Source organism: Topomyia yanbarensis, chromosome 2 (genome assembly GCF_030247195.1).
Source record: "Topomyia yanbarensis strain Yona2022 chromosome 2, ASM3024719v1, whole genome shotgun sequence".
Taxonomy (NCBI): domain Eukaryota; kingdom Metazoa; phylum Arthropoda; class Insecta; order Diptera; family Culicidae; genus Topomyia; species Topomyia yanbarensis.
In genome coordinates this window covers 61,035,720-61,063,648 of record NC_080671.1, presented here as the reverse complement: position 1 = coordinate 61,063,648, position 27,929 = coordinate 61,035,720, and the positions used below count along the sequence as shown (strand labels likewise).

The 27,929-nt window shown below is 39.6% G+C and overlaps 2 protein-coding genes across 3 annotated transcripts; both read left to right on the top strand.

Moving 5' to 3' along the window:
- The first annotated feature begins 311 nt into the window (after window positions 1-311).
- On the top strand, window positions 312-26,288 carry LOC131679500 (trypsin-1-like). Its single transcript, XM_058960236.1, has 5 exons — window positions 312-377; window positions 17,777-17,924; window positions 18,044-18,339; window positions 18,440-18,589; window positions 25,968-26,288. The coding sequence occupies exons 1-5, from the start codon at window positions 312-314 to the stop codon at window positions 26,256-26,258; spliced, it is 951 nt and encodes a 316-aa protein (XP_058816219.1). The 3' UTR covers window positions 26,259-26,288.
- Window positions 26,289-26,452: 164 nt separating this feature from the next.
- Window positions 26,453-27,532, top strand: LOC131686205 (trypsin-1-like). Of its 2 annotated transcripts, none has more exons than XM_058970447.1 (3): window positions 26,453-26,611; window positions 26,677-26,981; window positions 27,041-27,532. In XM_058970447.1, exons 1-3 carry the CDS (start codon window positions 26,554-26,556, stop codon window positions 27,476-27,478), a joined length of 801 nt encoding a protein of 266 aa, XP_058826430.1. In that variant the 5' UTR covers window positions 26,453-26,553; the 3' UTR covers window positions 27,479-27,532. The 2 variants fall into 2 exon arrangements, with proteins under 2 accessions (XP_058826430.1, XP_058826429.1); XM_058970446.1 differs by having other exon boundaries at window positions 26,461-26,611; window positions 26,674-26,981.
- Window positions 27,533-27,929: the final 397 nt, after the last annotated feature.

The window sequence follows — 27,929 nt, the reverse complement described above, 5'->3', positions numbered from 1 at the left end:
GCGGATCACACGCTACTAATAAATGGATCGAGTACGACAAATAGAAGATCCACTACTCGGTGCGACAGCTTTCCGAAATCGAGCTGCTTGATCGTCTGACTGATCACCTTGTTTGCAGCTTGGATGCTAGTTCCGCGATCGCTATAGATGACTGTCAGTACTCCCCTCCTACTCATGATATTTAGGATTGCCATTACGCAAGAGTCGGTAATTACCTTTTCTCCGAGTGTCGTCCAAGCAAAACCAGAATCGGGCCGAAATAATTCGCTCCCATGTAGGTGAAACTATCAGCTGAAAGCGGCCAGATAAGAATGTGGAAGAGCAGCAGTCATTCCTCGATCGTTTTTGCACCACTGGCACTCTCTCCGGATCGCATGGTAGGTGGCTTTCAAACGAGGAATACGGTAGCGTTGTAGAATTTCGTTGATGATTGTGGAATGGTTTTGGTGGTTGAAACGTTCGTGAATGTCGGCACATGCTGTTCACCGAGCACTTGATGCGAATACTACGAGGGAGAATGACGGGTTCAACAAAATCGAGTTCGGTAAACAAAGGCTGTGTTCGACCACGGACATGAGCAACTCCATTCTCGTCTAGGAAGGCGCAATGGAACAGTGGATTTTCCTTAATCATCTACATCCACTCTCGCAGTGATTTGCGGTTAGTATGGTGATCTCATCGATATAGACTTCCGACTGCGTTAGACGGAACAGGTAGTCCTCCGCTTTAGCTAGCTCATGTTGCATCAGGAGTCCAAAGACACGATGTTCTTGTCTTGTAGAGTGGTGGATGTTGTCGACGTACCGGAAAACGAAAGCCATGCTGCTCAGAAGAGTAATCCATCTAGAGTATTCTTGCGGCCTTATAACAGGATCCATAATTATAAAATGAATAAGTAAATATGGACTTGCCGCTTCATTGTTTCTCGAAGCTAGGAATCGGAAGCCAGACGTGTTCGTTTGTCCAAGAACTTCTGGTTCCCAGAACCAGCGACTGTTTGGCAATGGATTGGAAACACGCGTTTACTGCATCCCTCTATCAGCAACGTACCGTTTCGTCGGAATTCAACGCCACTCGCCAGCTTTCGTCGACTCTAAAATTTCACTGACGAGAAACGAAACGAATGGGCTATATCGGTCAGATCTCAGCCGGCATAACACGTCCTTGGAATCTGTCCAGAAGTACCGCTTGCTAACCGCGATGAACAGTGATGCCATTATCGTATCCGTCAATCGGATACTGGGTAAAGCCGCTTACAGCCCGGACTTCGGGATGGACAGAAATTTCAATGGCGCTACTCTCGTTTTCGCTCCTACCAACTAGATCTCAATCGTGAGCCTCTCGCGAAATCCAAAATAGACGACCACCGCGATACCGTTCTTACTCGCATCCACAAATGTGTGCATTTCCACGTCCGCCTTAACGGTCGTTACACAGTTTCTACCTTCCGAAAAACGACCAGCCACGCCAACCCTTAATCGAACTGCGTGTCCTCTATAGGAGTATTCCAGCCCACTGATGTTCCCCACATTTCTTGCAGAAGAACCTTCAAAAAGATCAACAGGTGCTTTATCAAGCCCAATGGATCGTACACTATCATCAATGTGCGAAGAACTTCGCGTTTGGTCGGCCGCCGGAGAGCAGATTTTCATCGTAACGTTTCAAAAGTGAATTGTTCTGTCGTAGAATTCCAATCGGTGAACAGCATGTGCCGAAGCCGAAGGTCATCATCTGAACGACGTAAATACTGGGCTTCCCCTCGTTGGTTCCTTTTCAGAAGAAGCGCTGGCAATGTTGGTCTTCGTCTCTCATCCGCACTTGGTGACATATTTTCCTGAAGTACCTGGAGCATACTGCCACTCGGAACCCACGGAAACGGATCAGCGCCGACAAAGGCGATGTTAGCTGATCTGGACCTTTCAAAAGAGGACTGAGTTTAAAGAAATACCATAGACGGTGTGCGTCTTACAATAAGCGAAACTTGTCCGGCTTATTTGGGTTCACCCCAACGAATATAGGTACGTACCAAATACCCGCACGCTTTTCTTGAAGTTCTTCCGAAGTCAGTTTTCTCACGTAACCCCTCTTGACATATTCTTGGATGTTATGCTCAAGATCCTCGGCTAGTACTGGATCATTGGCCAAAAGGTTTTCGAGACATTTCCGTCGGTTGAAAGCCACCGCTTCACTGTCCGGAAATCGAAAGTAAACGTGTCTTCCCAGCAGACCGGAATCGAAGTGGTTAAGCAGTAGGTGAGTTAGGGATTCTAACACTAACTTAGCTCGTTGATCGTCCTGAGAGAGAAGCAACTTGTTTGGTTTGATGACTCCCATGTTGTCCAGCGTGAAGTAAGATTTCATCGCTTTGTGAAGATCATTATCACTATCCAGCCTACACTCACATCTTCCCATACCGTGAAAGTATACGTATTCACCAGTGTACAATTGTAGTAAATCGTCCACCCCAAGCCGGGTACAATTGCAGTAAATCATCCACCCCAAGCGGATATTGACGACGATCGGTTCGTTTCACCTACCTTCACGACTTTTGAATCCGTGCCCGAGATTGGCGTAATCCAGGCCAACTAGTCTTGGACTGATATCGCAGTAATCTTCGAGTGGTGGTCCAACTAGGTACGTATACTTCTCCTGCAAACTGGGAACCAGTAACATCTGTGGTCGTATCTACAACGAAGAGACAATACCTCTAAGGACTACTAGTATCCGTTTTATTCATCAATGGTATTGATCCAATAAGCTTAACACATTATAATGATGCATTTCTGCTAAATAACTTTCTGGTTAAATAGAGGGGGCACGTGCCTCCCCCTGGAGCCGCAAGTTCTAAATACCAATTTCCAACTTGGGGAAAAACAATGGAATTTCATGATACTCTGTCCGGCACATAACTGTTAACTTTTGGTACTCTAACCATTTTCGATCAGAGCTAGTTCCTATCACCAGCTTTAATTGCACAACAATTAGAGGATACCCAAAACGTCAGTTTATATTCGCCTACAGCAAACTCTACAAGGGGCATGACAACGATTTGCGAAAATAAGTAATCGTCCACTGAGTCAGAGGTTCGCTTGAAACAACAAAAGCAAGGCCCGTGATACTCCACTCCGGGCTGACATATTGCAATCCATACATCCATCGGCAAAGAGCTACATCTTAACTTAGGCACTCCTGTGTCTGTCACCTTCTATCATATAGGAGCAGGAATCCAATGGATCAATTTTTGGCTGATATATTTGAAAGTAAGTAGCATAGGCTCAATATTGGACCAAATCAAATCAATATCGAACCAGACAGTTCACACCAAGATAGGCTCGGCCTTAATTCAAATCCATCCCACATTGGCTGCCTGAAGGCTCTAAAGTCTAGTTCATTTAAAATCTGGAGACTTCATTTATTCTGTAGTAACAAATTTGCTGACAGCGACTGGTTTTGAAAGTAAACCAGTATCTGTAGTAGAAGTAGAAGGTTTGAATATTGTCGTTTATACTGTGATAGATGTTCTCTAGCGATTGCAAGACTGTCGTCCAAAAGGTTAAAATTATACTGTATCTTTGGATCGGCAGCTACTCTGGAAGGTGTTGAGGTCGATTAAAAGAAACCTCGGACTTTGGGATCAAGATGTCACCAAATATACGGGTACCCAGTGTTCCGAAATTTCAAAATCAGTTACCTATTTCTGCCTGTATTTACCGAAACCGACATTCAGATTCAACGCCTCCCTCATGCATTTACTTTCCCACTGACTGAAATTTCATGCAGAATCGAATGCTTGAGTGCAGAGGAAATATAAATTCATTCACCAACCAAAGCATTCATTTGTTATTATGTCGACAGTTTGAAGGCAGAATTTAGCATCTTCTACATTTTCGACCATAAGTGAACTGCGTACTTTATATCTGGTGCACCTTTGATCAATAATCCCTCTCAGAGCTAGCATAGAAATAAAATTCACTTTGCTTCTGAAACTGAACATGTCCGTACCTGAAAGCGCTGCGTCGGGAGAACGAATGACGATGGAAACGAATCAAAAATTTCATTCATCGCAGCGGGCGTGAATTGAATTTTGTTTTCTTTCAAGTTCATACAGCGATGTCAATTTTTTTTACACTCTGCGGGTACCATCCATAGTATCGTTAAGAAGATCCATCTACAAGCAGCTTACCGTTCATTTCAAGCCTCAAGGCAACCGAACAGGACAATGGAGCAGACTCTTATAGCCAAAACACGCTCCCGGAAGTTATACGACCAGGTTCTGATGAAGAACATAGAATGCTTTCTCAAGCCCGATGAAACCTATGTTAATATTGATTCCAAACAGATTAAAATAGTTTTTCTTTGAGCGTCTTGGTGGAATGCTGAAAAAATAAAAAAGAAGAGATACTTTTCCTTTTATTTCCACCAGGTAGGGTTACTGTGCCCTAATTCATCTTAGCACCTCTATTCATCCCACCCATTTGAACACATTAGTTAGAGCAGTGTCTGCTATCTCTATTCAACGCATTAGCTCAAATGGTAGGATGAAAAAAGGTGCGTTGTACTCGACTTTTCGCTTCGCTGTAACGCGAGTATTTTACATTTTCCAAGCCAGATTTTTTTACTGATCTGCTTCTTAAGAACGAAGCAAAGATGTTGATGCCTATTTAAGAGCAATCCAACCAATGAGGGCTGAGTTATCAGCGAAATAGTGTGACATCGTGACTAATGAGATGAATAAGGGCACGTCTACCCTATTTATTAAATTGAACTTATACGTATTTCGTCGACCTAGTTTTACTACCTATTCCATATAAAACTACTGTAACTGTAAGATTTTCTGTGCCGGGGCGAAATCGAATATCCAACGGTTTGAATATTCCACGCTCTCATTAGTACTGTTTCGGTTTCGCATACGTCGGGCCGTGCCCCAAAGAGTGCTCATCAATGTTTCTCTTGTTAACCCGTCGACAAACCGGCGCCAGTAACTGAGTTTCTTTCCGGTCAGAAAAAATGCGGACGAACATAGTCAGGCGATTTAAATAGTTTGACGTTTGATTCAACTCGCCTGTGCTAATTGCCCTTTAGGAACAAATGCAATTTGCGAATGCGATTTCAAGGCAATTTCAACACTTAGACAAATTTTCTGGCGGCTGAAATGGACTTGGTTGTTTTTTGCGTTTTTCAAACATGGCAGTTCATGTTTGGCTTAAGCTTAAAATTGTTTTTTAAACAATTGGCGTGTTCTCGCTTGTATTTTGTTTGTCTAGTGCACTTCATTTAGCCAACGAAATTGTGGAATCGTGTATAAGTATAGTGGAATCAGATCTCTGACCTAAAGTCTTAATGAAAGTCAGATTGTGGTAAGTTTTGGTGTGCAATACCAATTCAACCATCGATTCTTCCTATAGTTTGGTGGTGATTACCTAGTGTACTGATAAGTTTATGTGAGTAGATAATGAATACGAAAATAAGTATTATTTGTAATTTTCATATTAGGCAATGAAGGGCGATTAAATGACGCGTTGCCTGGGCGATTTAGGGGCGATTTAAAAGTGGGTAGAGCGGCAAAAAAATGACGGCGGCAAATCGCCCAAATGTTGCATTTGAAATAGCCCCCAAATTGCCAGCAATTTGCTAGCAAATTGTAGGGCAATTAGCGCATCCGAGTTGGCAAATAGCCCCCCGTTAGCCAGCAACTTGCCCTTTTTGACTGGGTTGGCTGTCATTAAATTTTTCATTCGCTTTTCTAATATCGCGTCGATAGCTAGCGACTAACCCGTCGTTCTGGGAGGCTTTATACGCGGCAGCTTTCTCCGCGTACACGTCTGAGCACTATTTGTCCCACCACGGGTTGGGACATCGTTTTTGGGTGTTCACGTCGGGTAGGGGAGAGAGGGTAACAATGAAACACATTTTTTCTACAATTTAATTTTGATGATAATACATGTTATTTGTGTAATCAAAAGTGATACATAGTGCCACTATGTTGTTAACTAATACATATATTTTTTCCAGCTAGTAAAATTCACGGGAAATAACATTTTTTGGATAATAAACAGTTGGTGGTAAAATGTATCAGTGTGCCCCATGGGTAGGAACTATGAAACACGATGTCGTCTATAGTGAAATATTCTACTTATAAATTTTATTCTTTTGTTTTGACGAAGAATGATCCTAACGCTTTGAATTAAAGTTATATTGAGGCGAAAATCGTTTGTTTACGAAAGAATCCACTATATCATCGCGTAACATCGAACCACCATATATGCATATTAGCTGCAATCCTGAAATAAGAGACAAGTTCTACAAACTTTGGCCAAATTTACTAATTTTGCACTATATGAGTAGTATTTACTGTGGAAAATTGGAACTTATTGACATTTTGAGACAGACCACAAAAACAAACAAAAATCACTGTTCCCCATACGCCATCGTTTCACAGTTACCCAATGGGTCTATTCATGAAAATTGTGAAATTACACAGAACCATGAGTAGCTACCAAAAAACTTTGTTCGCGGCAAATGTGGAGCATAAAATTTGCTATAAATAGCAATAGACTAAACATTTATTCAATGAATGGTAATTCATAAAGATGGAATAATGTTTATCATTGCAAATTTACTCTGGCTATCACAAAACAAACAAATATCCATTAAAAGAGATAGAGTTATCAGATCTCTTCCAAAATATAGCAACACGTGTAAAGAATTAGAAATTGTGAAATATGAGGGAATTAGACGATTCCGATCATGCATTGTGATTTTATTGCGAATGTTTCATAGTTCCTGCTGATCCACTGTTACCCTCTCTCCCCTACTCGTTTCGTCTGAGTTTCAATCGCGGTATCGAGAATCGAGTTAGACAAAAACTTACACTCTTCCTCCGGGGGAAGTACCTGTGCCGAATCGATTATTTTGGATATCTCATTAGCCAATCAATGTTTCGTGTGAGGTCATAGCGAACATTGATTGGTTCCGAAGATCTTGAACGAGTGGTGATTGCAACTACAATCAGCTGGTGGTCACTATCATGGCGATCAGATATTACCTTCCACTTGCAATCTAACCGTAGTGATGTCGAGCATAGAGATATGTCCAGTGCACTTGCTTGCGCTGGTGGTATATAAACCCGTGTCATTTCCCCTGTGTTCAGGATTGTCATATTGAAGTTGTCACAAAGGCCTTGAATTGTTGAAGATCGATTGTCGTCGTACAGACATCCGCACCCTGTACCGTGATAGTTAAAGTTTCCAAGAAGCAGGCGGGGCGAGGGAAGGTATTCAATCACGTTGGAGATTCTTTGATATCCCCTCATAACCCTAGAAAGAATGTAAATAAAAGCAATGCAAAGATCATGGCCTTTGATTGTTGTTTGACAAGCGACAACTTGAATGTCTGGTGTCGAAGGGAGATTGATACGATTGAAGGAGTAGCACTTTTTGATCCCTAAAAGTACCCCTCATATGAGTCTTCTCGATCCAAGCGGATAATGTTAAAATCGTGGAAATTGAGGTTTATACTAGAAGTAAGCCATTAGAGAAAAAACCATAACAACTATTGTAATCTAGCAAGTGTTTTAATTAATCAATTTTGGGGATAATACTTCTGCAGTTCCACTGTAAAACAGTGATCAGATCCGTGATTCCGTTTAATAAGTTAGCCATCGAAGGATACGATCGCTGCAAGGAGGGGCCATTGTTCAGTCAATTGTATTAAAAATGTTGTTACTGTTGGTAGAATAGCAACCAGCAAGCTTTTCAGAGGATCGGTAATGTTGAAAGCTGTGAATATCCAGTCCACAATGTCAGAAAATTTAAGGAATCCCATTTTAGGTCGAGTTTCTGACTGACTTGGGATTTTTGGTGCCCCGGGGAGTGCTGGAAACTCTTGGTTGCATCTCAATTTCCCAAAACCAGGAAGTATTATCTTCGGATTTGTAGCAGCACTTCCAGTTGATGGATTATTTTTATTTTATACCCTTGTTTGGGACAATCTAAGACCCTTACGTCAAAGTTCGGGTGAGTTTGGATTAGGTCTTTTCCTAGTGTTTTCAAGTTCAAGTCAAAGAATGTCCCTCGCAAGGGTCGTTGGAGGCGTTATCGTCAGTTGGCAAGAGAGCGTATGGGTTTTCGGTTTTTTTAAAGTGGAACAGCTCGTTGAAGCATTTCTGCGTAAGAGCGTCTGGAGCGATCTTTGGCGGATCCCTTCAGTTTATCCGCGTGAAGTTTGTACGTTGGGCATGTCAAAAGTGCATGCGGATTCTCCCCACAGCAAACACACTGCTCAGCGGGCCTGCTGCAAGAATCATCCGCAATGGCGTTCCCCACATTTTCCGCACCGTTGCTTGTTGCTACAGTAGGTGGCCGTATGACTTAGCTGCTTGCAATTGGAACAATTCATGACCCGCGGTACAAACAGACGCACAGGTAGACGAGCTCCTCCCATTTCAACGTAGCTCGAAAGTGCAGATCCGGCGAAGGTTACGCGAAACGGATCTGATGAATAGTAATTCCCATCTTCGATGGACTTTGAGTGCAATTGCTTGCACTCCAAAATCTTGAAGGTTATGGTCCTTAAAGCGGCGAACCCCATCATTCATCAGATCATCGATAGTTAGACCAGCATCACTTACCACACTGTCAATCTCCACATCACGAGCAGAAATTTAGACGCGATACTCCATCGTAAAGAGGCTATTACTAACGATATCATTGGTCTGTTTCAAGTCAGTAACGACTACGCGCAGTTTATCTGTTATGTTATGCTGTTTAACGGTTTATTTTTGGACCGAAAGTATACCACCCAAGGACCAGCGGATCCACCCTGGCAAACCTTGACTCGGGAGGGGGCGGCTGTGAGACATTGGGGGGAAGTGGGGAGGGTGGATCTTCTGTCTCCGAATCAAATATGCGTTTCTCTTCCCCAAAAGATTCATATTTGTAGGGAGATCCTTCTCCTCGATCCATTTTGTTGCGGGAGCAACACGCTCGACCGCACTATTTAACTTAAATCAAAAGAAAATAAAAAATTAAAAACAATAATAAAAAACCTGTTTTAATCCACCTAGCGGTGCAATTGTGCCTTTCTCAATCATGAACACGAGAAGTTTTGCGTTGTTTATATTCATTAAAAGCTTTCAAATACATATATTATATTTTATTATTATACATGACATGACAAATATACAAGAAAAGAAATCATTATTCGAGTTCTAAAATTTTGCAAAAGAAAAAACAGCCACAGTAATATTGAACTGAAAAACCTGTTTTAATCCACCTAGCGGTGCAATTGTGCCTTTCTCAATCATGAACACGTGAATGTTTGCGTTGTTTATATTCATTAAAAGCTTTTAAATGAATATATTACATTTTATTATTATACATGACATGACAAATATACAAGAAAAAAAATCACTCTTCGAGTTCTAAAATTTTGTAAAAGAAAAAACAGCTACATTAATATTAAATTAAAAAAAGGTGCGAAATCGGCAGTCCCAAAACGTCGATTTTCATAAAAAAAAAATTCGAGATGACATAAAATCTCGACGTTTCATGCATTTTAAAGATGTTTTGCATCAAAAACACGAATTCGATTTCTGAAATTTCATGGGGTCCCCCCTTTGAAAAAAAATTGAGTTCCGGCTTATATGGGAATTTCATATGTGAACGGACGGTTTAGTCCATATTTCCGGACGCATCCAAGCGATCCGTACGAAATTTTATGGACATCTGTGGGGATACTATAGCTATCATTTGGGACTAAGTTTGTGAAAATCAGCCCAACCATTTCCGGGAAACTGATGTGAGTACGTCAATTTTGAAAGATGGCAGCTTTTCCCGGGCACTTCCGGAACCGTCCATGGTGGTCAATGTAGTCAACGAAAGTTTGGTTGGCCGTCGGTGGCCTAGAACAGCAAATTTAAGTTGTTTGAGAGACATTTTAGCGAAATTTTTACCTTTTTTGCTTTCATCGGAGTATCGGTTTGAATCGCTATTTGCTATGTGATCGCACGCCACAACCTGTAACTCCGGAACCGGAAGTCGGATCGGGTTGAAATTAAATAGCCATTTACGGGGGCGCAACACCTTTCATTTGAGACTAAGTTTGGTTGAATCGGTCTAGCTATCTCCGAGAAACCGATGTGTCTGTTATTCTGAATTTGGATACTTCCGCCGGGGCTTCCAGAACCGATGATGGTGGCCAATGTGGCCAAAAAGGACTTGGAATGGATGTTAGTGACCTAATACTACAAATCGAAGCAGTTGTGGTCATATTTTGGAAAAAATTTCACCTTTATACATTCATTGAAGAATTTATTAAAATCGACATTTTCTGGGTGATCGTGCTCACCACCCTGTAATTCCGGAACCGGAAGTCGGATCCATCAGAAATTCAATAGGCCTATTGGAACGTTGTATCTTTCATTTGAGACTAAGTTTGTCAAAATCGGTTCAGCCATCTCTGAGTAAAATGAGTGACATTTTTGGTCACATACACACACAGACGCACATACACACATACATACATACACACAGACATGCACACGCTCAGACATTTGCCGAACTCGACGAACTGAATTGAATGGTATATGTCACTCGGCCCTCCGGGCCTCCGTTAAAAAGTCGGTTTTCAGAGCAATTGCAATACCTTTCTATTGAGAAAGGCATTTCACCTTTTTACATTCATCGCAGAATTCGTTAGAATCGGGATTTGCTGCGTGATCGTACGTATCACCTTGTAATTCAGGAACCAGAACTCGGATCCACACAAAATTCAACAGCAGCTGATGGACCTTCCATTTAAAATCAAGTTTGTCAAAATCGGTTCAGAAAATTCCGAGAAACCGATGTGGACAAATCAACAAATTTTGTTTTGTAACCATACTCTTCAACTCGTAATCCGGAACAAGATGTCGGTTGAAAATGAAATTCAATAGCAACCTATGAGAATAGTATACCTTTCATTTGAATCTTAGTTTGTAGAAATCGGTTCAGCCATCTCCGAGAAACCGATTTGTTAACAAATCCGCACATACATACATACATACATACATACATACACACATACACACATACATACACACAGATATTTTGCGATCTCGGCGAACTGAGTCGAATGTTATATGAGACTCGGCCCTCCGGGCCTCAGTTAGAAAGTCGGTTTTTGGAGCAATTGCGTAACCTTTCTATATGAGAAAGGCAAAAGAATAGTATTTAATTAGCTTAATCAGCATGAGTTCAATGTTATCTTCATGAAGCCGTGTGGTGTCCGGCGGGCTGAAATCTTTTTGCACTATTTCAACCAAGAATAGAACCTCTGGGAACTGCTCCCATGTCGTAAGAGGCGACTAACAACATGCTAGGAGTTCCTAGGCCGAGGTTTTGTTCCGTACCGAAGACTTAATCTGGGCGGACCTTAAGGTTTTCCATATTACCCTCTTTCCAGTCTGTATTTAGTGAATCACTGACATATACCTTTTCTGATTCGCCTTTCTTGATTGTGTACCAACGTTTTAAGTTTCTTCTGGCGGTTGTATATTAGCAGTAAAGGACGAAATCTAATTCTACACTAAGTAACAGAATATATTAATATACCGGCACTTCCACGCCAAGGTTTAACTTCCAAAGCTTTGGCTTAAAAACCGTTTTTAAAAAATGGAAACTTTCATGCAGGAAATTTATTGAATTGGCCTAAGATGGAGCTGTCGAATTTCACAAAAAGCTTTTTATGTTGCAAGTGATCTGTAGTTGTGTTAAATTAGGTATTTTTCTATTATATTTGGAACCGTCTACCGACAAATCTACATTTACGAATACCTCCAAAAGTGACTTCTTGAGGTCTCATGAAGGCCTGACACTAGCTTTATGATACTTTTGCTTTTCTAAACAGTAATAAAAATCTCAACATTCAAGAACTTCACTTTGTCAGAAAATGTAGGGCCATCGGAAGCTAAAACTTCGTAAAATCGCACTCCTGGTCCTTTTTTCAGTGCAGTACTCTACGTCACTCGTTCAAATTTGCACCGCTCTTATGGTAGTCGGTATTTGCTAGTATTACTGTTCTCCCATCCATTCTGGTAGTCAAACGGTGGGATAGCAAAATTCTTACAAGTTTCCTATCTCATGCCTCCACGCGATTCTAAGTCTATTGATGACATTTGGTCCTTAGACCGCAGAATGAGAGGGTGCGAACAGAATGAGAGGATGCGAACAGATCTAGTCGAGAAAACATTGCCGTAAAAATGAATAGTTGATCGGAAATTAGCCCCAATACGACTAATCTGACTAGTATCTATGAACACGGGTCAATACGTATTGAAAATTCGCCGCGTCTGTTTTTATGAACCTAATTTAAAGCTCCGTTATTGCTAACAAGCCCGTGCATCAGATTAACAATCCTTTATATTTCCCTTCAGTGTTCGGTATTATCGCTCGTATACTTGTATTCCACAAACAATCCGATATGGAAAATAAGAAATACTTTCCTTGATTTATAACATCTCGCGCTATTTTTGCCAGTATAATATGCTGTCACTTGGTAGTTTTCAAGCCAATAAATATATCGTAGAGAAGAAGTAGCGAGTTCTGTCCAAATACTGTTGCAATAAATAGTGATCCGGCCCATTACGCAGATAAGATTAGCTTTTCCAGGCAATACTCCCACGATCGGCTGTGTGGAGTTCAAATTGTTTTTGTTTAGGGAACATAGTATACTCTCGGTAGCCGGCTGCCCAGAGTTTAAAAATAACCAAAAACTAAACAAGATCATCTCTTTTTCGAGTGATCGTGCACTCGAAGACTAACTAAACAACTACCTAATAAAATATGCTTTACAGGTCGCATCGTTTGCTTGGAGCGAATCCTAGACCTGATACCCTTCCAAACCACCAACTCCGCGACACCTATGGAAGAGTCTGATGAATCGTCGTCCTTCCGTTAAGTAGGTGGAGCATCAACACTTCCTGTCTACCTTATCCTTTATCCTTCCCCGTGAACGATGGAGATGGGGGCGGCCGGCAATGATGGCTATCATGCTGTTGAGGTTTTAATATGGGTCGGATTGGTATGAATTCCTACTTACCACTTCCTAAGCAACTCTTATTAGATAATCAGCAGTCAAACATGATGAAGTCAGTGTGCAATCCGCCAAAATCATCGTCACAACGCAATGCAATGCAATGCAAAATGAGTTCAATGTTATCTTCATGTGATTATATTTTGAAATGTTGGTGGAATGGGTTTGAAAGTGGAGGGAATGGGGGGTTGGTAGAGTGGGAGTGGAGGATGCGTCAGAAATCCTTCATCTTATTTTGGTATACGGGGTGGATGAAGGAAATGCGGGCGTGAGGGTGGTCCAAGGGGACGGTAGTGATGAAGAAGGGAGATGTAAGGGCAAGGCGGGGGGGGGGGGGGGGGGCGGAGGGGCGGCGATGCAATACTCAGCTGCATATTTTGCCTTCCATTTGAGACTTGGTTTGAGAAAATCGGTTCAGTCATCACCGATGAACCGATGTGACTTTAATTGTGGAATATGCCCGGAATACCGGACTTCCGGAATCGTCGATAGTGGACAATACATTCAAAGAATGTTTGATTGGCAATCAGTGATCTAGATCTGCGATTAGAAGTAATTTGGTGATCATTTCAATAGTTTTTAGCCTCTGAGGTATTACGATTGTATCGATTTATATGGGAAATTCCAGTGTATCCTTACTAACACCCCTGTAACTCCGGAAGCAAGAGTCAGAACCGAATGAAATTCAGCAGCAGTCAATGGTATTACTGTATCTTTCATTTGAAATCAAGTTTGTAAAAATCGGTAGAGAATTCGTTGGGGAATGGGTGTGATATTAGCTTAGGAACTTGGCGGGATCCCCGGGGGCGTCATGAACTGTCATAGGTGGCCAATGTGGTCAAAGCTGCTTTGATTGATCATTAGTGATCCAGACCCGCAAACTAGAGTAATGTTACATCAATTTTAATATGTTTTACATCATTTGAACATCATGGTGGTACCAGTTTATTTGGGAATTTGCTGTGTGACCGCACTCTTCAACCCGTAACTCCGGAACCGGAAGTCGGATCAACTAAAAATTCAATAGCAGCTTATGGGAGCGTTATACCTTTCATATGAAACTAAGTTTACGAAAATCGGTTCAGCCATCTCTGAGAAAATTGTGTGAGTTTAAATGACACACACACACATACACACACACATACACACACATACACACACACATACATACACACACACAGACATTTGCCGATCTCGACGAACTGAATCGAATGGTGTATGACACTCGGCCCTCCGGGCCTCGGTTAAAAAGTCGATTTTTACAGTGATTGCATAGCCTTTCTTTATATGAGAAAGGCAAAAAGGTGCGAAATCGGCAAAGTCCCAAAAAGTCGATTTTTACAAAAAAAAAATTCGAGATAACATAAAATCTCGACGTTTCATGCATTTTAAAGATGTTTGGCATCAAAAATACGAAATTTCATGGGGTCCCCTTCTTGAAAAAAAAATTGAGTTCCGGCTTATATGGAAATTTCATATGTGACCGAACGGTTTAGTCTATATTTCCGGACCCATATAAGCGATCCGTACGAAATTTTATAGACATCTGTGGGGATATTATAGCTATCATTTGGGACTAAGTTTGTGAAAATCAGCCCAACCATTTCCGGGAAACTGACGTGAGTTCGTCAATTTTGAAAGATTGCCGCTTTTCCCGGGCACTTCCGGAACCGTCTATGGTGGTCAATGTAGTCAACGAAAGTTTGGTTGGCCGTCGGTGGCCTAGAACAGAAAATTCAAGTTGTTTGAGAGACATTTTAGCGAAATTTTTATCTTTTTTGCTTTCATCGGAGTATCGGTTTGAATCGCAATTTGCTATGTGATCGCATGCCACAACCTGTAACTCCGGAACCGGAAGTCGGATCGGGATAAAATTAGATAGCCATTTACGGGGGCAACACCTTTCATTTGAGACTAAGTTTGGATGAATCGGTTTAGCCATCTCCGAGAAACCGATGTGACTGTTATTCTGAATTTGGATACTTCCGACGGGGCGTCCAGAACCGATGATGGTGGCCAATGTGGCCAAAAAGACTTTGAATGGATGTTAGTGACCTAATACTACAAATCGAAGCAGTTGTGGTCATATTTTGGAAAAATTTTCACTTTTATACATTCATTGCAGAATTTATTAAAATCGACATTTTCTGTGTGATCGTGCTCACCACCCTGTAATTCCGGAACCGGAAGTCCGATCCATCAGAAATTCAATTGCAGCCTATGGGAACGTTGCTCCTTTCATTTGAGACCAAGTTTGTCAAAATCGGTTCAGCCATCTCTGAGAAAAATGAGTGACATTTTTGGTCACATACACACACAGACGCACATACACACATACATATACACGCACAGACATTTGCCGAACTCGACGAACTGAATCGAATGGTATATGTCACTCGACCCTCCGGGCCTCCGTTAAAAAGTCGGTTTTCAGAGCAATTGCAATACCTTTCTATTGAGAAAGGCAAAAATTGATAAGAAAAGTAAAAACGAAACACTTCACCAGTTGGTTCCTAACGAGCTGGTAGGTGAATTGATCCTTCGTTTGTTTTATTCGCCACCCGCGTTACCTTCACACAGTAGAGAGCTGGTATAGCTCGTCTAAACACTACACAGCGCTGCCTGACACAATTTATTGTTTATAATGTTTATACTCCAGCCCTTGCTGGGATAAACACCTTCACCGATATAGCCTAACTCAGGATAATGTTACACCAAAACACGCGCGTGTGTAACGAACGAGCGCTCGGTTACCAGTTGCAACGAATTTGTTACTGTGAACTCACAACCCAGCTTTTCATCACAAACAAACTTACCTGGAGAAATGCATACGGATTTTCAGAAAGGCCCATAAAGGATCAGCAAAGTTATTGTCAGAAGCTGCCACTATAGTCGGGGGTGGTACAGTTACCACGAAATTCGTCAACAGCAACATCAATCCATCAAACTATCCGTAATTTCATCTCATCGAAAATAATTGGACAATCACCAAACGAAATTTGAAGAAAACTGGATAGATGACTCGGGATCGGGACGCTGCCAACTGGAGTAGTTGGAAGTAACGAAAATAGGCCGAAAAATCCATAAAATTATTACTATTATTACATCATTATCATACATTTTTTACCCATTATTCAAAAATGGGTACCATTGAAATTATAATAAAATACTTTTGCTCATGGTCCAATATCATTAAAAACGAACACTCGTTGTGTTGTGGCGATATGAAACCGTTTCTACTAAATTAAACAATGCAATTTAAATATTATTTTATTAGAAGACTATTTCAACTACTCTAAGGTTAAAAATATTAAATATCATTATAAAAAAAATTGTTTAGAGTTCCGTTATGTTGGTATCGGCATAATTGAAAAAGTCAATGAAAAAAGTTCGATTAAAATAAATAATTAAAATCCTAAGAAAACATGGGCTAAAGGCTTCGTGTCTCTATTCAAATGTTGTCCTGAAGTGGTACGAAGCCAACGTGGTCACCTTCGTATCCAAGGACATGGATCCCCCCAACGCACCGGAACAAAGGCTCATCGGAAAATACTAGCAATTATAAAGCAGGCACTACGAAAGCATCCCAAGGTGGTCAAATCTGAAGATGATATGAAACAAAAGCGGGCTTACGTACAGAAGGAGCTGCAGCTAGACTTTGTACAGAACCTAATTAGTGGAGTTAAGCGTAAGGTGCTAGCGTAAGCGTTATGATATTGAAGTTTAATGAAATAAATATGCCGAAAGCTTACTAATGGGTTATATTTTATTGTCTGAAAGTTTGAAAAGGATCCACTAGGTAATTTTCTACAGCTTTTTTCCGTGATGCATTTTGATGTGGGACATCCTTTAGCGTCACAATTCAAAAAATTATTCATTCGATTCGGATTTAACGTTTCAGAAATCGGGGATATGTTTCCTATTGTTAATTAAACGGAAACCTTCCCCTGCAATACAGCAATTTTCATTAAGAAGACTACGAAAGAAAAGTTTTAAGCTCAAATATTGCATAAATAGGCAATTAACTCAATTTAACTCAAATTTTGCAAGTAATTTGTTCAGCTTTAATTTTTTCAGCACATTAATCATCAATATACACTTCAGTTGTATCAGTTATACATATTTTTTTAATCAACTAATGCAATAATCAACCACTGCGGTAATATAATTTAGTGGTTGTAGGCCTTTCCGAATATGCCAATCAATTATATGGCACGCAACCATGCGCTTCATCGCATCTTTTCCAACGTGTGCCCCGCAAATCGAAATTACGTCTTCACTAACTCGCCCCAATCTACTCTACCAATGAAGCCATAAGAAAACCAAAAATATGATAATTATGTTTCTAAAGTGGTTTCATACATCTAATCAAAAACGGGTCATTTCGACCCATAAACTATTCAAATAGAGAGATAGCCCTAATCGACAGCATGATCATAAAACGCGATGGCAGCAGATGCAATCAACCATCATCGGTCTTGCTCATATTGTTCTGAATGCACGACAGTTTGGAACTGTAATAAATCAGAGAATCGGCTATATTCAGTTCGCTGCATCAAATCAAATTGCTGCACTTCATCGCCATTTATTGCGATAGCTCAACGGTGGTCACGTGAAATATAGAACACAAGGCTGCACTCAGTTGCTTAGCGATCCGAGCCATATCAGTTTATCCGTATCTGTCTATAACTCATTCACTTCACAGACATTTCATCAACAGCATCACTCGTGGGTTATGTGTGGTCGCCTGATCAGTGCAGTGATGAACGGGACGAATCAATTATTGATTGTCTTCCAGTTGGTTCTTGTCATTCGCGCTAATCTAGCGAAAGTATTCGATATAACAGAATCAGGTACGTTAAATTATCGAAGTGATTTAGAAATATTTGAAATCCTTGTTACGCACGTGAAAAACTAAACCCAACGAACATTTAGGAAAGTCCCTAGTACCACATTCTTCTGTTATTTATAGAGGGAAACTCCAGCACACGCATCGTAGGTGGTACCGAAATCAACGTTGGCGCCATTCCGTTCATTTGCTCCGTTCGCCAACATGTGCTATCCGGGCGCTGGAGCTGGACACGTGTTCATCTCTGTGGCAGTACAATAGTTAACGAAAATTGGTTGCTTACATCAGCTCATTGCGTTTTTGACAAAGATATCACCAGTTTGCTGGTTGTTTGTGGCATTCGACAAGCCAAACCCGTTGAACGGATAGATTTCAAGCCGGATTACATCGACGGCGGGAAGGGGAACGATTTGGCACTGGTACTAGTTGAACCGGAAAACCCGGCGACATGTGTTTGGCTGTTGGACGAAACTGACTGATGGGTTCACATTTTCCCGTTCTTTTTTGTCTCTTTCAAAGATACTGCTGAAGAAGGCACTGACGTTCACTGCGAACGTGCAACCCATTCCGATATTTGATCAGCCCATTCTACCATACAGCATGGCGACGCTTGTCGGTTACGGTTTGTCGGCGTATGGCGATGAAGGCTGGCAGGCGAATGGATTGCAGGTATGACGGTATGAATAGATTAGACGCTTTCAGCCAATTGAACATCATCTGTGAGAATCTTTACTGTCACATAGCGCACAGTGACTTTTTCAATACACATCTGAAGATTTTTTTCGGGTTTTTGGGTACAGTTGAAATACTGTTGTGCACATAAATCTCATGACAAAATGCTATGCTCTAATCCACACTGAAAAACAGATTCGGATATTATTTATTTATTAATTTTTCAGCTGACCTACATGTTCTACGTGAAATATAGAATGAAGAATATCCAAATGCGCATAAAACCCTTAATTTTTCCCATATACACTAGACTGCCCTGATATAAAACGAATATTTGAAAACCCAATCGGCCCACCCCTGAGTCGATTCCTAGTCCCACCAGGAGCATCTGTTACAAATTTTAGCCAAATCAGACAAGTCTAGCTACCGGGTACTTGAAGTTCATATGGGATTTTTCTACAATGTACATGTAAAACCCTCTAGTTCTCATTTTTACCACTGGGTGGCACTGTATGCATCAGTTTATCACTAGAAGTGAAAAGAAGAAAGATAATTTTATTGACTACAATTCGCAGTCAAAGATTGTAATAAATCCAGTTTTAGTAGGAGAAGTTATTAAAATTTTAACGATGTGATGTCTGAGTCAGTTTTGCATGGGGCTAAACAGCTAATGCAGAATAGATAAAAACCCTAGATATATATTCAATCCTGTTAATCCAGATACTCGCGTACGGATACCAAATGATAGTTGAAGCACGTACCAAACGCAATCGAGTTTTATGAGTGGCTACAAAACCACCACAACATCTCAATAGTTGCTATGGAAATACAGTGCTCTCATCAGTAAACTCTTGCTATTCTAATGATGAAACAAATAGTGATAGTGAATAGTGATATCAAAACGTCAATTTAGAATCCAATTGTACACCAAGATCCCTGACAACTGACACTCTTTTAAGTAGTTTCCCTGAGACAGTATAACATCACAAAATTGGGTTTGCTCTTTTGTGTGAAAGAAATTACTTAGCACTGGTAGTCAACCGATTTCGAGTACAGATTTCATCTAGTTGTCGCTGTAGTTCAATGCAGTCCTATTTAGATCGCACAATGAGAAACAATTTAAGGTCATCTGCATAGGTATGTTCGCAACTTGGTGAAAAGACATTACAGACGTCATTGAAGAACAAGGAAAAGAGCAAGGGTTAAAGATTGCTACCCTGGGGCACCTGATGATGATGTTATGTGACTCGATATTTCCTAGTTTGACAGATAAGGTACGGCTAATAAAATACGATTTGAGCCACTCCTGAACTGTCTTAGATTTTTTTCAGTATTTTTTTATTTTTCTGTAGAGAGAGAAGTTTTGTTAGTTAGTTTGTACAAATTGTGGATTATAAGAACGGCAGAGCCTTTAAAACTTGGTAAATTTTTGGTATTTCTCATTAGTTTTTCTTCAAAACTGGGTATTCACAAAACTTTAAAAATATAGAAACAATAGTTGAGCCAAATATAGGGGCGTATTTTTGCTGAACAAAGTGTATAGCTACGGCTAATGGGGTATGAGTTATTTAAGTTTTTGCTAGATATCCGTTTGATATTTTATGCTATTCATAAAAAATAACGCTGTTCTACAAAATAAATCAATTACAGTGTGATTAGTCCGCATTTTGTTTTTCGCAAAATAGGAGGAAAATGATGAAAAATGACATTTTTTGCTTGTCTCTACTACATTAGAATCGGTTTTTATGAGCATTTGACGATTTTTTTTAGTATATTAATAACCACCTAGTGGGGTTGAAAATCAAGAAAATTAAACAAATATGTCGAGTTAGTGGCAAGTTATGGCGTATATTTGCATGCCGAATTGATTAACGTATTCAGATTTTGTATATAAGGTCTCATTTCCATGTTAGGTACCTTAGAGTGAAAAAAATGCAGAAGGGTGGGGCGAATGTTAAAAAACTGATCTTTACGTTTTAGATCACGCAATTCCAAAATAGTCAATTTTGAAGGCTTTGTATTTTCGAAAAAGTTTTACAACTGAATATAGCGCATCTTCTAGTACAATAATTTTGGTGAATAAGTCTCCAAGAAGTAATTATGGAGAATTACCTTTTCAGAAAATAATTAAAGATTTGGCATCATTAGTAAAGTTATAATTATTTTTATAATTGATGGTACAACAATTCATCAAATTCTCATTAAATCCGATCCTGACGCACTAAAGACAAACAGAAAACGCCGTTTTAAATCATTTTCCTTCTATTTTCCAAAAAACAATATGTTGTCTAAACATATTTGAATTGTTTTATTTTTTGGAACATTATTATTTTTGATGAATTGCTAAAAATGTCGAAGGTTATATAACAAAAACTTATATAACTCATACCCCATTAGCCGTAGCTGTACACTTTCTTCAGCAAAACTACGCCCCTATATTTGGCTCAACTATTTGAAGTGTTTCCTATACTTTCAAAATTTTGTGGATACCCAGTTTTGAAGAAAAACTAATGAAAAACAACAAAAATTAAACTTTTTAAAAAAATCTAAGACAGTTCATGAGCACTTCAACAAGGATGAATTTGAAATTTTACCCAAAATCGGCCCATTTTATAAAAAATCAAAATTCGCCAGTAGCGTTTTAACAAAATCACTCCGAAGAAGAAATTGGTCATGATACCCCAACCTTTCATTTAAGAAGTGAGCCCGATGACTTTTTTAACATGATGTCATTTTGGGACACCCTACTGTGGATCTACCTGGGAAGAACCCGTGTTGATCTGACGATATATATGTTTCGAACAGATTGGAACCTGCACAGAGAGAAGTCATGCCTCGATAATTTCCTATGTCCTTATCATATTTTTAAGGACTAAATACAAAACCGACTTTTTCCAACACAGAGGAAACGTCTCTTGCCACAACGATCGATTAGATCAGCTTTAGAAGATCAAAAAGGGCACTTCTGCATCTTTTAAGAATGATGGCAGAAATTCCAGCTATTGACGAACAATATCTTCTTCGGGTAAACACATGTTACCTATGTTCATCACGTCCTTGGGAACATCGCCTAGTCCGATTTCAACCTGTGCTGGAGTAGTCGTGACTGTTTCAAGTGCACTAGAAAAATGTTTTGCAAACAGCTTGCAAATGCCGCGGGTCGTATTAGAAGTAGAAGTCGTACTAGAAGGCAGTTCACTCTCCTTACGCTTCCCATTTACAGAAGACCAGAAACAATTGGGATTTCACTCAAGGTCAGATTCAAGGGGTGAGTCGCTTAGAACAATGTACCATACACACTGTATCACCTACGATAACACGATATAAGATTACGATTCACAGTAATGCACGCTCATTGCATTCGTTATCACAATGTGTGGCACAATGAGGCACACTTTTGACAACTCAAAAACTGTCAACAAAGTGTAGTGGAATAATCATAGCAACCATTGCTTTTGTTTTACTGAATGTCATGGCACATCGTGGCACATTGTGGCACATTGCGGCACAAGCTACCACGGTGAGCACAATTCGATTTGTGCTGAGCGACTCACCCCTTGGTCAGATTGCTTTTGTATCAAGCGCCGAGAGTAGAGGAAGCGGTTATAAGCCTTGGCAAAATCTGGACACTTAAAAACAAAAAGAACAAAACAAAAATGAAATATTCAACAGCAACAAAATTCTCACATAGGCGAACGTATGTCTGTTCTATCTAAAAATACATTATTCGTTAATATGTGAAAAGCGCTGTCAAAAACAGCGTCGAAATACTTGTTAGAAAAGTTATTTTGTGCAGTCCAAACGAAAATCAGGGATATCAAATTCAAGAATGACCAAATGGATCATAAAGGAATGAAGTCATTCAAGGTAATGACTCTTTTGTACCATAGTGATAGGCAGAATGGAGGGCTAAACACTTGTTCGAAAAAAATTTCGCGAATATTTCACCAATTTTTCCTTCGTGATAATGGATGGCAAACATTAGGGCGTAGAAGACTTTAAACAGCTTCATAGCATGTTTTTCTAAACTGCTATGCAATGCAATGAGGTAACAAAGTAATTCTGAACGATAGCGAAGTGTCAAAGTTTACCAATAAATATTTGGTTTGGCAGGCAGTCTGCAACAGTGAACGAACCAGTAAAACTTCGTACCAACAGGAAAGTATTTCAGAATATCTACCAAGAGGGTTGTTTTTACTGAAAATATAAATTGGCAAATATAATGAAATTGATCGTGAAATCCACTAGTTCGTTCGTCGTTTTCTGCAACGAAGTGTTTTCGTGTATTGTAAATAGTAAGGTTCATTCATTTCATGAACTGAAGAATGTCCGCTTGGTGAACGAAAGTTTTCGTAAATTTTACATATTTATCATTTATATATTTGTTGCATTTTATATATTTATTACATTTTCGATTTGGATTCCTTCACTGTGATCCTTAAAAGTGAGTGTTTATCGGAAATCAAACCCAAGTATTTAACTTGATCTGACCACGTTAAATTCAAACCATTAAATTTAATAATATGGTTATGATTTGGTTCAAGAGAAGAAGCTAGGCTTATGCGAAAATACAATCAATTGTGCTTTTGCCGCATAAGTGAAAATTTTCCATTTTTTGAGGTAATCATTGAAAATATTCAAGCATCATTGCAATCGACTGCAGATAATACGAAGACTCCTACCTGTGGCTGAAATGCTAGTACCATCACAGAAAACAGTATTTACAGTCTGCGGGTAAATTTTGAAAATCAGAGATAAAAATATTATATAGGATTAGTGCGACGCTTGACCCTTGAGGGACGCCTGCTTTACCGGGTAACTTATAAGATTTACAATTCTAATAAGACACCTGTAGGGTACAGTTGGTAAGATAATTTTTAATTATCTTCATTATGTAAAGTAGAAATAGAAAATTTTGGTAATTCATCCTTTGTGCCAAACACTGTCGAAAGTTTTTTCGATGTCTAGAAGAGTAACTCCAGTGGAATAACCTTCTGAGATATTTGCCTTTATCGTGTTAATTACTCTCACAAGTTGATGAGTAGTTCAATGTCCAATACGAACTCCAAACTGTTCGGGAAGAAAAATTGAATTCTTATTGATATGTGACATCATTCAAGTTAGGATGATTTTTTCAAATAATTTGTTAATAGAAGAGAGTAAACTAATTGATCGATAGCTAGATTTTTCTGCTGGATTTAACCTTGGCATTTTTCCATCTCTTAGGAAAGTATACTAATGCTTGCTAAATATTTGTTGAATATTTTGACCAAGTATCTCACGGTGATTTCGGGAAGGTTTTTAAGAAGATTGTTGAAAATTATAACCTGGAGCTTCAATATTTTTTTGTTTTTTTCATGATGGATTTGATCTCATCATAGTTTGTTTCAACAATCTCGTCTAGAGACAATACTTGATTTGAAACGTATTCATAATTTTGTAAGACTTCGTTTTCAATAGGACTCACAACGTTGAGATTAAAATTATGGACGCTCTCAAACTGCTGAGTAAGTTTTCAAGCGTTTTTCTCGTTTGTAAGAAGTATGTGGTCACTTTCCTTCAAAAACTGGAATTTGTTTTTGAGGTTTCTTAATAACCTTACAAAGTTTCCAGAAAAGTTAAGAATATGGCTTGATTTGTTCAACCTCTTTCGCAAAATTTTCATTTCTTAATAGTGTGAATCTATATTTAATTTCTTTTTGTAGATCCTGATAGATACATTTCATAGCAGGATCACGAGATTGTTGATATTGACGTCTTCGAACATTCTTCAAGCGAAAGTTGAAGATCGTCGTCAATAATAGGAGCATTAATTTTTTCTGCGTTGTTGGTACTGATGAATTTTTAGCATTAACTATAGAATCACTTAAATTTTGTAATGTCGTATCAATGTCAGCTTTCTTTCCCAATTCGCTTTGTGATAATTAAACTCTTTACTGTTGGTTCTCATGGTAAAGAGGGACAAGTCTGTCTTTGCCGTGAGACATGTTGGTAAAGTTGAAAAATTCGTAGTAACACTACCCAAACTCGACTCCTGCCAGCAGAAGACAAAAGATTAGTCCGTAGGATTTTCAGCCTGTTTTTAATGACCCTGCCACTTCTTGTTTTCCTATCTGTATGTTTCACATCCTTACTCTCACTTGAGTTCTATGGCTCTAAAGTTTTAATAATTTACCCTACTTAGTAATCTCTAACTACACTCAAAGTCTTCGTAAGTCGAAATGAAAAATGAAAACTCTCCGTATCGCTGAAAAATTACCTTAAAACCGCTTACAACGTTAATATTTACGTGAAATAATGTAGATTTCGAAACCGGTCAGATTTTGAGTCAACGTGCGGTACACAAAGGACGTTTGTCCGGTAAAATTAACCACAAAAAGTTTCAAATGCACTAGCTGTTGTGGGAGTCATAACCCCAACTTCTTGCAGTGTCTCCTCAAACAAAACATTATAAATGATCAACCCTAATCCTCATCAGACGACGACAATTGCAACAATAAAAAGTGTCGAAACAAGTGCAAAATACAGGTAAAACATGAACATGAGTCTAGGGTGGCAGTTATTTTTGTGATGTTGAAATTTTGTCCGCGTATTTTTTCAAACGTTTTATTTGCAAATTGATAATTAATTTTCATTGATCGAAAAATTTTGAAACAAGGTAGAGCTCAAGCAGGTAATGAAGGGTTTCAAACAGATGATTTTCGGATTCTTAAAAAAATTAAAAATATTGTTTTATAAAAATGCTCAGATTTCGGAATTCCTTCGAACAAAAAAAAAACTTTTTATTCTCTTTAATTCATATGATTTTTTTTAAACCTTTCACCTTTAATTTGCTCGAACTCTACGGAGTTTCCAAATTTCTCGATAACTTTGGAAAAAGTAATGAATTTTCATATAAAGCGTATGAAAAAGACATTAAATTTCCATATAAAATTTCAACTGCTTTGGGGCACGTTAATATGGTCAAATTTCACTCAAATTTTGCTCAATTTTTGGCACCTTGATTAATTTCTTGACCGGCGGTTGACAAAATTCAAACATCGCAAAAATAATTGTCACTCTAATGAGTAGTTATGATCAAATTTTTTGTCACGTCAACCTGGAATGGCAATATCCTATGTTCATTTATAGTATTGCAACATCACGCGTCTAGCTTCAACTTTATAAAAACTCAGACTAACGCATCCATCCCAGTCAAGAAAAAAACATATACACCGATATAGCCACATCAACCTATCAAAATGGTTTAAAAAAATTACAATATTTACTAGGTTTGCAGTATTATACGAGTTTTATTAGTAATTCGAAGAAATGCATGTGAATGTAATTATAAGTAACGCCAACAGTTCGATTGCTCTTTTCTTCCATTTCCAAGGCCGCCACCGTTCCGATTCTCACATTCGAAGCATGCAGTCAGCGGCTGGGAACCTTAGCAACGTATCTCACCAGCGACATCATCTGTACCGATAATGGCCTATCGGCAGCTGGAACTTGCCTTGGCGATTCAGGAGGTCCAGTAATTGTAGCCACCGAGCTACAGCCCTTCAATTTGCTCGCGATACCTACTTGGACTGTTACCCCGTGCGGAAGTGGACCTTCAATGCATACACTGATCTCGCCCCATATCGGGTGGATTTTGACCGTTATCACTCCGAATCTGATATAACACGGACATAATAAATGACGAATTCATTGAGCTTATCAATTTTTTTTTAAATTCGACAACCTAACACTTTGATAACAAAAATCACCTAAGAAGTGATTAGCTGTTAGCGCATAATGCAGTAGATATCGTTCAGTTTAAATGTACTAAATAGATTAGCTAGATCCTACAAAACCGTTTCACAATTCAAAATGATAAGATAAATCCGCAGCAGCGATTGATATTTCATCGTTGAAAGAAATTAGCGTTTAGTTCCAGTCACTACAGGAAACTCAACAGTCAGTACATCCTGTTAACAATGATCCGATTGGTAGTACTCGGTTTATGTTTAAGCGCCGTTTTCGCAGCGACCTTAGGTAATTATAAAAGTCCTTAAATCAATATCGTTCAACATTATACGAATAATATTTTGTTCAAGAAGATGGCAAGGAAACCCGGATCGTAGGTGGGGTTAACGCGTTGGCTGGCGAGTATCCGTACATCGTTTCAATTCAACGAAGTGTTCTGCTCAGATTCAACCACATATGTGGGGGTAGTATCCTGAACACTTTCCACGTACTGACGGCAGCACAATGTTTCTTCAGTAACCCCAACAGTCGATACCGCGTTCAAGCGGGCAAATTGTACTTAAATTCGGTTGAAATCACTGAACAAACCATCAACGTTCAACGAGTCACTTTGCATCCTGGTTTTAATGGAGGAGTCAGCCCATATGATATAGCTGTGGTAAAAAACGTGGAGCTAACTCTGATATGTTCAAAATTCAAGATATTTTTTTCTTGTAGGTACGTCTTGCATCACCTTTCGGTCTCACAAGTATGATCCAGCCGATTGTGCTACCGGTGATCGATTCCATCCCTAGCGGGGTTGTACGAATCGCTGGATGGGGATCAATCTCCATGGGCTGGCTGCCCAGTATGCCCAACCATCTGCAGCAGACGCGAGTCGCTATCTTTCCCAATTTGGAGTGTCAAATTATACAAGGTGGATCCGGTATTGGTCCAGTTACCGTTAACAACGTTTGCTTGGGACCCATCACAGGGGGAATTAGTGCATGCGATGGAGATACGGGCGGTCCAGTGGTCCAAGTGGATGGAGATCGAAATGTACTCGTTGGGATCATCTCATGGTATCCTAGCTCGTGTGGGCAGTCGGGAATACCTACTGTAAGCGTACGTGTTTCGGCTTTCATCGAATGGATTAACCTACACTCGGCGATATAATGGCATAACAATAATAACGAGCGAATAAAATTGAACGAGGGTGTGTAATATCAATCAGTAGATGCGAGTGTTAGACTGAAAATATCCTCGGTGTCATCCTCGACTATTCAGGATTTATTATCATGGATAAACCTTGGTTCCATCAATTCTCTGGCGGAATTTTCGCTTTTTATTTCAACATAATAAACAGTCCATTCTCAGCAAACAGGACAATTGTAGGACTGGTTTCACGATCTTGCCGACACTTAGAATCATTTCTATACAGGGGATCGAACATACGACGACTGGCTCAAGAGACCTGCGTCATACCCTCTGATTCGTCCAAGGATTAAATCCTACGTTGTGGTTGGGTGGTTTCTTTTATACCGTCACCGAAAATTCAAACTTAGGTTCGTGATTTCCGGTATATTCTGATTGCAAGTCATTCGTCGGATGGTATCTACGGTACCGG

Excerpts from the sequence above, each read along its gene's own strand:
- LOC131679500 (XM_058960236.1), top strand. The coding sequence starts at position 312 with ATGTGGAAGAGCAGCAGTCATTCCTCGATCGTTTTTGCACCACTGGCA. Across the intron at positions 378-17,776 it reads CACTCTCTCCGGATCGCATG|ACATTTCATCAACAGCATCA; the intron begins GTAGGTGGCTTT and ends TTCACTTCACAG. Across the intron at positions 18,340-18,439 it reads AGGGGAACGATTTGGCACTG|ATACTGCTGAAGAAGGCACT; the intron begins GTACTAGTTGAA and ends TCTCTTTCAAAG.
- LOC131686205 (XM_058970446.1), top strand. The coding sequence starts at position 26,554 with ATGATCCGATTGGTAGTACTCGGTTTATGTTTAAGCGCCGTTTTCGCA. Across the intron at positions 26,612-26,673 it reads CGTTTTCGCAGCGACCTTAG|AAGATGGCAAGGAAACCCGG; the intron begins GTAATTATAAAA and ends ATTTTGTTCAAG. Across the intron at positions 26,982-27,040 it reads GCCCATATGATATAGCTGTG|GTACGTCTTGCATCACCTTT; the intron begins GTAAAAAACGTG and ends TTTTTCTTGTAG.